Source organism: Mauremys reevesii, linkage group 8, assembly GCF_016161935.1.
Source record: "Mauremys reevesii isolate NIE-2019 linkage group 8, ASM1616193v1, whole genome shotgun sequence".
Taxonomy (NCBI): domain Eukaryota; kingdom Metazoa; phylum Chordata; order Testudines; family Geoemydidae; genus Mauremys; species Mauremys reevesii.
In genome coordinates, this window is record NC_052630.1 from 102,754,616 (window position 1) to 102,766,951 (window position 12,336).

General features: G+C 39.8%; 1 protein-coding gene across 5 annotated transcripts in view; it reads left to right on the top strand.

Moving 5' to 3' along the window:
- Window positions 1-12,336, top strand: part of STIL (STIL centriolar assembly protein) — a 32,273-nt gene that overhangs the window by 7,426 nt on the left and 12,511 nt on the right. For 4 of the 5 annotated variants that reach the window (XM_039484808.1, XM_039484805.1, XM_039484809.1 and 1 more), the window contains exons 4-11: window positions 196-311; window positions 504-691; window positions 2,883-3,130; window positions 4,082-4,165; window positions 4,298-4,384; window positions 6,369-6,516; window positions 8,064-8,173; window positions 9,073-9,187. In XM_039484808.1, coding sequence (XP_039340742.1) covers window positions 196-311; window positions 504-691; window positions 2,883-3,130; window positions 4,082-4,165; window positions 4,298-4,384; window positions 6,369-6,516; window positions 8,064-8,173; window positions 9,073-9,187 — 1,096 coding nt within the window. Of the gene's footprint in view, window positions 1-195; window positions 312-503; window positions 692-2,882; window positions 3,131-3,510; window positions 3,593-4,081; window positions 4,166-4,297; window positions 4,385-6,368; window positions 6,517-8,063; window positions 8,174-9,072; window positions 9,188-12,336 lie in introns of those variants that run through there. The other variant, XM_039484810.1, reaches the window with a different exon arrangement.

Here is a 12,336-nt window from a genome sequence, read left to right on the forward strand (position 1 = left end):
ATTGTAGTAAAATATTGGTTTATTCTTTGAAGTAGTTTATTCAGGTCAAAAATTTTATATATTAAAACTTCCTAACTATACCAAAAATATTCTTGTTTATATAATATACATAGAAATCCATTGTTAATGTTGGTATTAAACACATTCATTATCTCTCCTTCCCCCCCTCCTGTGCCCCTCCCCTTCCCCCCCCAGAAATCCCAAACTATTGATGATGGAGAAGGCTCTTCGTCTTGCCTATCGCCACGCTAAGCAGAGTGAAAGAAAGTTCTTTTCCTGTTTTTTGCTTGGGACTCTTGCAGTGGATGAAGGTAACTTTTTTTTTTTTTTTTTTTAACCTACATGAATGTTTTATTAAATCGTTTGTCAATGGCTTGCTTCTTTCTGCATTTCTGGTGATTGAGCAAGCCTCAGTCAGTGAACTGAACTTGGTGGGTTTGGTATGCAAGATGCAGTATACTTCTCCACATCCACTCTTTTTTACCATATTTTTCCCCTCCCAGACGATGAAGGTGTATCACTGACAATAGACAGATTTGATCCCGGTCGAGAAGTAACTGATGGTTCAGGGAAAGTCCCCACAGCACCTCTTCCTGGAGACTTTTTGATTCCATGTACAATTAATGCTTGGGGATCTTCCTCTGGAGATATTATAGTGCACAATTCTGAAGATTTCAACTTAGCTTTTAAGGTAAGCCACTCCTAGCAACTTTCTGATCTCTTAAAACAGTGACACAGAGAGGAGACTAGATGGCTTTCGGTATCTTTCACCTCCCTGCCATTCATCTAAATCCAAACTAGAAGAGCAAAGGCCAGAAGGTTACCATTTAATGGCCAATGTGAAGAGAGCTGTTCTCAGTTCACATCATGATTGTCACCAGTAAGCTTCTTTTTTTGGCAGTCTCAGTAGAAATTCCTAAGATAAGATGAGCATGAAGACAAAACTCCTTTTTGTTCCTAGCTGAAACTCTCTCTCCCAGAATGGTGGGATAATATGGGAAGAGCTCGCTCTATTGATGGTGCCAAATCATTTTTGTGAATAACTATTTCCGTCTGCAAGGCAATATTCAACACTAAAGATCTGCAAAGTGCAAAAAAAGAAAAAAAAGCCAAAAAACCAAACCTTAAACCCTCTTTATTGGTTGATTTACAGTGTATATAGAAAGTAATGCATGATTTTGGGTGGATTTTTTTGTTTATATAAAAGGAACATCAGTTCTTTAGCCCTGACCCCCAAAAGCCACAGAGAAGTAAAGAATCCTCTTTGGGTATGTCTAAACAGCAGCTAGACACCTGTGGTTGGCCCTTGCCAGCCAATTCAGGCTGCAGGACTGTTTCATTGCAGTGTAGACTTCTGAGTTCCGGTATCCTCCTACCTTGCCAGGATCCTAGAACCCTCAAGACTACACTGTAACGTAGCAGCCCCGCAGCCTGAGTCAGCTGCCACAGACCAGCCGTGGGTTTTTCATTGCCATGTAGGCATACGCTTTGTTGCTGGAGAAACTGAAATAATTACATCACAAGAAACAGCAAGATAAGCTGCAGCTTTCCAAACCTTCTGTTACAATAGGACAGGATATCTAGTTACACTGGTTAGTTTTGCTGTTTTGAGAATTTTATTTCAAACTCTGATTTCAACGGAAGTCAGAGAGCTAATTTTAGGTTTCAATCTGTTAGGATTTTTTTTATCCTTCTCTAGTTCTCCAGTTGGTCCTTCAAGCCGTGATGATGATGATTTTCCCCCCCCCCTCCACCCCCTCAGTTAAAAAATAAAGCAGAAAAATACCTCATTCTTTTTTGCATCAAAAGGCATAAGTAATAAAAGTTTCTCTGATGTTCATCTTTAAAGAAAGAAATAATCAATTATACTATTCCTGTGCTTGAAGTTGAACATGTGCTTAAGTCTTTATAAGATCAGACCCCAAGACAAGTTTGTATGATTGGTTTAGGACCCAGTTAATTTAGAACACAAATGTCAGGAATGCTTTGGTAGGGCATGTTGCACCTTGTACTGTTTGTGCAGCCCTTAACTCTCTCAATACTTTGTGTATTATCTAGACTATGAAAAACATTTAACGTGTTAGTGTGTAGAAACAGTATACCAATAACTACAGATATGGTACATAAACAAAAGATAAGTTACATAGATAACTTGTGAAGTAATGTGGTCAACTATCAAGAGTGTGTGTGTAAACAGGATAACAAATGTAAATCTAGTAGGCTTAACAGCTGAACTAATTTCCTTTTCTACAAGTTGTATAAATGGGAGCTGTACATCTTTAAATATTTTAAGCCTAGCTTAAGTAAACCTTTTCCTTGCCAACTCTTCTGGGAGAGAAGGATATTTGTTTTTCCCCAAAGGGGATACTTCAGCAAGTATAGCTGCTGTTCAAGGAAGCAGAGAATCTCGGGCAGCTAAACATTTTTTTTCCTGCTACCCTTGCCTTGTGACTGTACTTATGGGGTGGCTCTTCGTATCTTGAAAAAGCAGTCTATGTTCTAGTGAATAATTTCCTTGTGATTGCACATCCATTTGTGTTATGAGGGTTTCTTGGATGCGAGCAATTGTCCTATTGCTAGGTTTTTGATAAACTAATTTTTGAACCCTCCGTTTGCCCTTGTGGATTTTGTGTGTGTTCCAATTTAACGTAGCTAACTATGCATTTTCATATATATAATGGATGCGTTTCATATTACTATTTACTATGTTCAATACAGTTATGAGCTGTTTGAAGAAGGGGCTGATCCTTTGTGTTTAAACAATGCCTGGCACAATGTTGGCCCTGATTCATGACACAGGCACCTAGGCATTACTGTAATATACCTATTATGTATAAATGAGGTGTATAAAGACTAATCTCACCACTTTTTGCCTCTCCTAGGGACTTCAACACAGTTTGTGCAGTAGAGACTCTTTGGATCTTTCCAAACTGCTCCCCGTAAGAGTTCACATTGCTTCAACAGAGAACATGGACAATCTAAACTTTGATTTTCACTGGGCAGCTGTTACTATAACAAATACTTTAGAATACACTCCTGTAAAATCTGTCCCAATTATTCCTACAGCCCTGGCAAGAAACTTGAGCAGTCATATGAATATTGCACAGATTCAGGGGACTTATAAATGTGGGTAAGTTCAATGTTAAAACTTTCAGGCATGAAGTACTGGTCAGTTGAATGTCCTAGGATCAGTTAGGTGGTGCAGGGAAATTATCTCCCATTAGTGTCAGTAGCTTAGCCTTCAGCTGTCATTATGAGGAGGAAGCAGGAGGGTATAAAGAATATTATTTCTGATTTAGCTTTCAGTATCTTGAATAAGAAAGCTTACACAGTGAGCACAGGAAGCTAGTCCTCTTGGACCAGGAATTGGGACATTCTGCACCATTCTATTCAACTGGAGCTCTTGCTTTTGACTTTAGTAGGGGAAAGATCAGTCTACAGGAGGAAAAAAGAAAAACAATTATAGTTTTATTAGCTTTAAAAACAGTCTGTAGATTTTTTTTTGTTTAGATTATCGTATCAATATCAGTGCTAGACCCAGAAGTGAAGATCAGGCCATTTCAGTCAAAGCTCACCAATCTTGAACGCATTTGTAAGTACTCACAATAAGATAACATTAGAGAATCTTCATTTTTGTCTTATTGTTCTATTGTTAATAGGGTGCACTGGGAACTTCATTTATGATCTACATCCAAAAATAAAGTAGTTTTGAGCCTTCAGTGCTGTCAGGATTTTTGTCCTGGTTCCTTGACCATTCAAAATGTAGACATTTTTCCCCCCAACCTCCTTCTTTTATAACTTAAAATTTGACACATCTTACTTCTTTTCTGGGTTCATCAGAGCAACCAATATATTAAGCTGACTGTAGTGGCTTCAGTAACAGCTTGGTGAGTTGCTGATAGCTAGGAAATAAGCTTGAGAATATCCATTCTTTCCCAAGATATGAGTACTTTTGCCACCCGAAGCCTTCATACAGCATCTTCTGAAAACACGCTTCCAGCACAGGATTTTCTTTTTACTTTAAATGTTGTTCTGGACTTCCTCGGTCCTAGAACAAACACTTAGCCTGTTTATGTTCCAGATACCTTACAATGGACCAAACTCGAAAACTACTTCTGGTGCTGGAATCTGATCCCAAAGCTTATGCTTTGCCATTGGTTGGAATGTAAGTATTTGGCTAGTTTTGTATAATGCCTTTTCCTGATACTAGTATAGTTTTGTCATTTTCTTGGATGAATGTTTAGTGAAGGATATAACAAATCCATTTCTAATGGCAGGTTTTTCCTTTTCCCTTTAGTTGGTTGAGCGGCATCACTCATATCTACAATCCACAAGTCTGGGCCTGCTGCCTGCGTTATTTGTTCAGTTCTTCAATTCAAGAAAGGTAAATGACTTAACTTTATTTGAAAGTCTTCTTTGAGCTACTTAACATCAGATGCTATGGAAAACTTGCTTTTGGTTTGATCGTGTGCACCCCTTGATGGAATGTTGGCTCTATATAAGTGTAACTGGGTGAAATTGTGTGGCTTATGCTAGTAAGGAAGTCTGACTAGAAGATGATGTAATGGTCCCTTTTGGCCTTAAAATCTGTTAATATAAAAATAAATTACTAATGTACCTGAATATTAATTTCAGAAAATTGGCAAGTTGGATCAGTATCTATCTAATTACTTTTGGGAGGGGGGAAAATAGGTGTTAGTTTTTAAAATGGAGGACTACACCTCCCAGTTCTTATTTTCCTGACTCTTAAGGCAGCTGATCTCTTCTCATTTCCACTCCCCTCCGCAAACAAACATTATTTTAACAGTTCCTAGTACTCTTTTCTTGTGTACCAGTTTTTGGTTTATCTTCCCCTGTTGTCTAACTTTTTTTTTTTTTACTCATCTTGTCCTTTCCTGTTCGTATAATCCTTCCAAGAACTTTCAGCACTAGAAGTCAATGCTTGTTTTGGAGTCTTAACACTAGCAATACATACCTGTTAGCTATTTGTCACTGGTAGTGTTTTTTTCCCAATCCTCATGGGACAGAGTGCCACTCTGTTCCAGTGGGTTAAAAAATGCACTGCACTTCATAATTAAATGCTAAGAATGTAGTTCTGTGACCTGTTTGTACCATTCATTAAAATTAGAATTTGTTGTTGGCCCTAAAATTGATGGTTTGCCATTATCTGCTCCTGAAGGGACAGTCAACTTACAAATAGGTACAACATTTCAGACAGTTCAGATTTATGACAAGTGTTACTTGTAACAGTAATATCTATAATTACTTAAACTGAAAATTTAGAGGAAGATTTTGCTATTTCTCTGTATTTGACTGCACTTCATATAGTGCATTCTTTCTCTGTATAGTCAAGTTAGCAAGGGGGTAAACTGTCTAACTAAAAAGACCTTTATACATTCAATGGGGGAGAAAAATAACTTTTTTGTTTTTTGTTTTTAATCAGGATGTACTAGTTTAAGGATGCTATATCACTTAATGGAATTCTGAAATTAGCCACATCAAAATTTTTTGACTTTCCCTCTTGATAGTCTTTGTTCACTTCTCACAAACATAAAGAAATCGGCAACCTGCAAATTAAATTATTTTCACAATATTTGAAAACTAATTTATGAATAAACTGTACCATTATCTTCAATCTACATTACTTTTTCATTTGTTCTTGATCTTGGGTTTCTTCGTTTCAAATGCTGAACTGGACTTACACATCCAGTGTTCTTCAGCTGTAGAAAATATTAGTATATTCTAGGATTAAGTTAGCATCCTCCGCAAACACTCATTCCGTATGTTCAATAGAAGAGCTCTACTGAGTGTGTAGAAACAATTGAAATACTTTATTTAAAATGGAGATTCACTGCTTGAACTTTTAGAAGCAACCTAGCGATTAGTTAAGATGCTACAACATTGGACCTCAAAGCGCAGCAGTTCTGTCTTGACATCTGCTCTGTGAATGAGTTCCTCCATTTTTGGATGCTAAGTGATCCGACGAAGTGAGTATTCACCCACGAAAGCTCATGTTCCAATACGTCTGTTAGTCTGTAAGGTGCCACAGGACTCTTTGCTGCTTTTACAGATGCAGACTAACACGGCTACCCCTCTGATACTTGATCTAGAATAGTTTAAAAAAAAAGAAAAAGCCCACAGTCTCCTTACTGTTCTCTCCATATAAAGCATCAGTAAAAGGTCTAGCTATTTTTGTATGCAGTTCCATAGAACTCAGCTAAAAATTAGTATTGACGTGTTTCATCTTGATTAGCCAGATGTTCCTCATTTTTCAGTGAACCATACAGGAAGTTTAGTTGGCCAAGTGGATTTTTCCTGTTTGTAAATACGTAAAAAAAATTTAAATGAATGATTTTTCTTGTATCTAGGGTTCTTTCAGAGTCTGGAAGTTTCCTTATTGTTCTCTATTCGCTGACCCACAAGGAACCAGAGTTTTATGAGTGCCTTCCTTACAGTGGGCAAACTGAACTAGGATTTCAGCTACTAACAAGTAAAGAAACATTACATCTCTTCAAAGTAAGTGGCTTGGTTGACTAATACATCTTCAAGGTTACATTGTATTTTGATAATTAAAAGCTACATTGTAGCATAAAGTTAGAAATTTACTAATGTGACTTGCACAAATATAGTGTTAGTGTAGCTCTAAATCTAGGTTTATTACCGTAATTATTCTAATTTCCTAAATTATGAGAGACTTAAAACCCAAGGTGTCTTCCAAAGTCAGCAATTGTTTGTAACTATCTAATCTTAGCAAGTGCTAAAAAGCATTCTGCATATGGACAAACACCAAGAAGTTAAACTTGTCATGGCACAGCCCCTCCTTATGTATGGTCAACAAAACTCTGGGACGTAACAGATTTAGAAGAAATATGAGCAGTGTTATGCCACTAGTTTGTGTGTCCCATGTACACTGTGTAGGTGGAAGAACAATCCTGGCTGCTGCATGATAGTTCTGGAAGGAGTAGTAAATTGTGTTGTCCCACCCCTTTCCATTTTCTAGGAACTGAGCAAAAAGGGGAAAATGTCAGGAATAATAACTGGTTTGTGGCTTTCTTGCTGTTTTTAAGAGTGCAACTGCTATATAAGTACATGAGAGACAAGGTGGGTGCATTAATATCTTCTGTTGGACAACTTCTGTTAATGAGAGAGACAAGCTTTTGAGGTCGGTCCAGAAGCTGATCCAATCAGATATTGCCTCGCCCACCTTGTCTCTCTAATATCCTGGGACCCACACTGCATACAACAATATAAGTATATCTTCATTGTACTATTTTCAAAGAAATTTAAATTGCATCAGTAGTATCCAGCCTTTTCAGCCTGAGGTCCAGAAAGGTTAAGGGGCCACAGTCAATACCTTAACTCTTCCCTGGGCTCAGGCAGAGCCAGTCAAGCTCCTGGCCTTCTCAAAGTAGGGCTCCTACATCCTGGCAGGGAAGTAGGTAGAGGAACAGTCTGAGTTACTGTCTCCCGCAATGCTGAAGGCTGCCAGGAGGGGAATTGCTGAGCAGCTACAACAAGGAAGGGACAGCCTCTGCTCACTATTCATGGTTCACACCAGATCTGCTTCTAGAGCTGCCGGGGAAGCAATGAGAGACAGGTGGGAGGCATCGTTACTGAGGGCTTGGCTACAGCTTGCAGTGCGCAGTGGTGTGAAAACACACACTCACAGCCTCTCCAGCGCTGGCGCCAGGCGCGTGCAGCGCCAGAAGAGCCCAGCCAGCCCAGCTGCCGCAGCGCTGTCCCGCAGCGCCCCCGGAGGGAGGTGTGGGAGGGACAGCGCTGAGGGCTCTCCAGCTGCCTGGTGCTGACTACAGCGCTTCTGCGCGCTACGCGGCAGCTTTGAAGTGCTAAGTGTAGCCACAGCCTGACTCCCTGTAGTGATGAGCCTGATTCATACACCTGAGTGGCAGATTTGCAGGGCATTTTACAGGGAATCTGTCTTTTAATTGGTAACCAAATACAAACTTTCTTCTGTTAGCCATTATATAGCATGTCAGGGCAGCCGGTTGGATGCCACTGTCTTGCTTCAAATTTCATTAATGCAACACATTATTTAATTTCAGAATGTTGAACCTTCAGACAAGCACCCTATTCAATTTGAGCTGAATGCAGAAAAACAAAATGCAGAAACTGAGTTCTTCAGCAAAGTTTCCATGAATCTTTCTATTAGAAGGTGAAGAATCTCTCTCCTGTCATATTTACACATAGTCTATTTCCAACATCTGTTATTGGGTGAAGTTCTTTAACCTGTGTTATGCATTTCAGGCTAGATGGTAATAAAATGGTCTTATCTGTCCATAAAGTCTATTAATTATGGATCACTTGCACCTTACTTAACTTAATGGCTTTTCATGAAATAAGGTCTACAAGTTGACCATATGTTTCTAGAGAAACTCCTGCATGTACCTATACTAGATATATTATTGGCATTAAAGGCTTTTACACACTTAAGTGGATGTTTCCTAACATATGGCTCTCATCTAGTGTGCTGAGTGTTGGTGAGTTCCAGTTGTCCAAGGAGGAATCTGTAACAGAGAACTGCTTGTATTCGTAAAATGCCTTTTTCCTTCTTATTTGTCAAAGCTGTGAGATGTGCATAGCAGGAATCTTGGTTTTTATAAATCTACCTTGCCATCAAAGCTTGTAGCTAACAATAAGATGGCCTTTATTCTGCTTAAAGCCATATTATATATTTTTTTCCTCAACTCTTCCTTCCCTATCGGTGTCTTACAGTGGGCTGATAAATCAGTGCCTTGGCTTTAAATGTCATCTGAAATACTTGTATCTGTCAAAGATTCTTTGACTAAAAACTGGATGATAATCCAGAAAGGGATATTTATTTTTTCCACATTTTTTGTGATCCTTAGATCTCTCTTTGCCATCTCACACTTCCTAGCCAGTCAGAGGAGTGATGTTTATCAGTGGTTCTTCCAAACTGGTAACAGTACTGCTCTGTAGATCTCCTGGTATGGACCACAAGTGAGAAATAGATAATGTCAGGATTCATGCACTCTGTCAATCCTATCTTCTTTAAAATAGAAGTTACACAAAGGTCTTTTTTAATTTTTTTAGTCCTCCTCAAGGCTCTTCCCCCAGCAAATTGTCAGTAAGTGATCATGACTCAGGTGTGGAAGATGAAGATTTATCTCCAAGACCCATTCCAAGTCCTCATCCAGTGAGTCAACAGGTAACTTCAGTTTTTCTATACTGCCTCTTTTCCAGGGATTCTGGGCATTTCTAAACATTATAGATGACTATTTCCTAACTCAAAAAGTGTGGCAGGGAACACACAGGAATTTTATATTTGACCGATATATTATATATCTAACAGATGAAGAGGAAGTGATCTGAGAACTAAAAATTAATGGTAGCTTGGGTTTAAGTGATCATGACTTTATTCTGTTTGTACAATACAAATGCTATCAAGTCCAGACCAATGATATATAAACTTGGTACTTTACTAGAGACAGTTTCACAAAGCTGAAAACAATTATTTTTCCCAGCTGATCTGGCTCATAACTTAATCAGAAAAATGTAAATAATAATTGGGAATCATGTAAGAACATCTTACAAGCCACAATCACACAAATGAGGAAGAAGACCATGCTGTTTTAAAAAACCTACCTGGTTTAGAGGAGAAATGAAGATAACTAAAAAAGATGGACGGAAGGAGAAGTTGATAGTTATCAATATAAATCAGAAGTTAGGAATTGTAGAAAATAAGGGAAGCAAAGGGAGATGAGAAATTTATGGCCAGCAGAGTTAAGAATAGTAAGAATGAGGTTTTTTTGTTGGTGGTTTTGTTTGGTGGTTGGTGTTGGTTGGTTGTGGGGATTTTTTTTTGTTTTTATTTTTTAATATATCCAGAACAAAAAGAATCCCAACAATGGTATTTGGTCCATTACTAGATAGAAATGGTAGAATTATCAATAACAATGCAAAAAAGGCAGAAGTGTTCAATAAATCTTTCTGTTCTGTGTTTGGGGGGAAAAACGGATGATATAGTCTCATCGTATTGTAGTAACACACTTTCCATTCCAATAGGATCTGTGGAGGCTAAAGAAACAAAAGTTAGATATTTTAAATCAGCAAGTCCAGATAACTCGCTCTTTTAAAACTGTTGGAGGCAAATTGAGGAGCTCACTGGATCATTAATGTTAATTTTTCAATAAGTCTTGGAGCACTGGGGAAGTTCTGGAGGAAAGTGAATGTTGTACCCATTTTTTAAAAGGGTAAACAGATGTGCTCTAGGAATTATTTTGGGGAAGTTTTATCGCCTGTTATACATATTAGACTAGGTCAGGGGTCGGCAACCTTTCAGAAGTGGTGTGCCGAGTCTTAAATTTATTCACTCTGATTTAAGGTTTTGCGTGCCAGTAATACATTTTAATGTTTTTAAAAGGTCTCTTTCTATAAGTCTATAATATATAACTAAATTGTTGTATGTAAAGTAAATAAGGTTTTTAAAATGTTTAGGAAGCTTCATTTAAAATTTAAATTAAAATGCAGAGCCCCTCAGACCGTTAGCCAGGACCCGGGCAGTGTGAGGACCACTGAAAATCAGCTAGTGTGCCGACTTTGGCATGTGTGCCATAGGTTGCCTACCCCTGGACTAGGTGATCGCAATGATACCTGCTGCCCTTGGTATCTGATCTCCCCCCCCACCCCCCCGTGAAAGAAAAGGGAAACAAATCGTTTCTCACCGTTTTTCAATGTCACCGTATTTTTACTGCGTGCTGCTGGTAGATGCGGTGCTGAACAGCAGCATCCTGTTCCCTTCCTTTCCTGATGGTAGACGGTACAAAAGGCTTGGAAACCGTCCTCATCATCCCATGAGTGCTCCTGGCTGGCCTCGGTGAGGTCGGCTGGGGGCACCTGGGCAAAAATGGGAATGACACCTGGTCATTCCCGGCAGATGGTGCAAAAGGATTGAAAACCGTCCTCCTCATAGCAACTGGGGGCTGAGCTACTCACTCTCTTTTTTTCCCTCCCACCCGCCTCATGTCTAATGAAGATTCTGTACTGCCTGGACTATCATAGCAGCTGGAGGCTTCCTTCCCCTCATTTTATCTCACTAAAAAGTCAGTGTTTCTTATTCCTGCATTCTTTATTACTTCACGCAAATGGGGGGACACTGCCACGGTAGCCCAGGAGGGGTGTGGCAGGAGGGAAGCAACGGATGGGGTTGTTGCAGAGCACCCCCTAGAATGGCATGCAATCATCATTTCTGCGGGATATCTGGGGCTCTGACCCGGAGCGGCTGTGCTCTCTGGTTCTCTAGTAGACTTGCCCCATATTCTAGGCAGGACTGACTCTATTTTTAGACAAAACATAAAGAAGGGAATGACCTGGGGAGACATTCCCATTTTTGTCCATGCGCCCCTGGCCAACCTCAGCGAGGCCAGCCAGGAGCACCCATGACAGCAGCAGACGGTACAAAAGGATTGATAACCGTCATCACCATTTTCCAATTGCAGACGGTGATATAGGGTTGGTAACCGTCTCTGCTACTTTGCAAAGGCAAATGAATGCTGCTGTGTAGCACTGTAGTACCGCGTCTGTCAGCAGCATCCAGTACACATACGGTGACAGTGACAAAAAGCTAAACAGACTCCATGGTTGCCATGCTATGGCATCTGCCAGGGCAATCCAGGGAAAAAGGGTACGAAATGATTGTCTGCTGTTGCTTTCACGGAGGAAGGATTGAGTGACGACATTTACCCAGTATCACCCATGACACTGTTTTGGCCCCATCATGCATTCGGATCTCAACCCAGAATTCCAGTGGGCGGGGGAGACTGCGGGAACTATGGGATAGCTACCCACAGTGCAATGCTCCGGAAATCAACACTAGCCTCGGTACATAGACGCACACCGCCGAATTAATGTGCTTAGTGTGGCCGCGTGCACTTGACTTTATACAATCTGTTTTAAAAAACCGGTTTCTGTAAAATTGGAATAATCCCGTAGTGTAGACATACCCTCAAAGTGCTTTGACCGACAAAGTTTCACCACACCTTGGGGGAGGTAGACATGACTTTTCTAAGCTATTTACTTGGCAGCAGAACTGGAGGACCCAAGAATCTTGACTCCAAGTTCAGTCTGTTCCTTATTGCTGGTAATATAGTTCCCTTTGATGAAAAGCTGTAAAGTGCATTAGCACTTGTGAATAGAAACTCTGGTGTTAGACTTGAACCTGCAGGGTAAAGCCAGCTGAACCATACTTGCACTAGAGTTGTTAGGGAACAGCAGTATCTTCTCCCTTTTGGCAAGGGGAGAGGCAGCAGAAAAACTGACTAAACAGTACATTTCTGGGTGGGAAGATGTGAAGGTCCC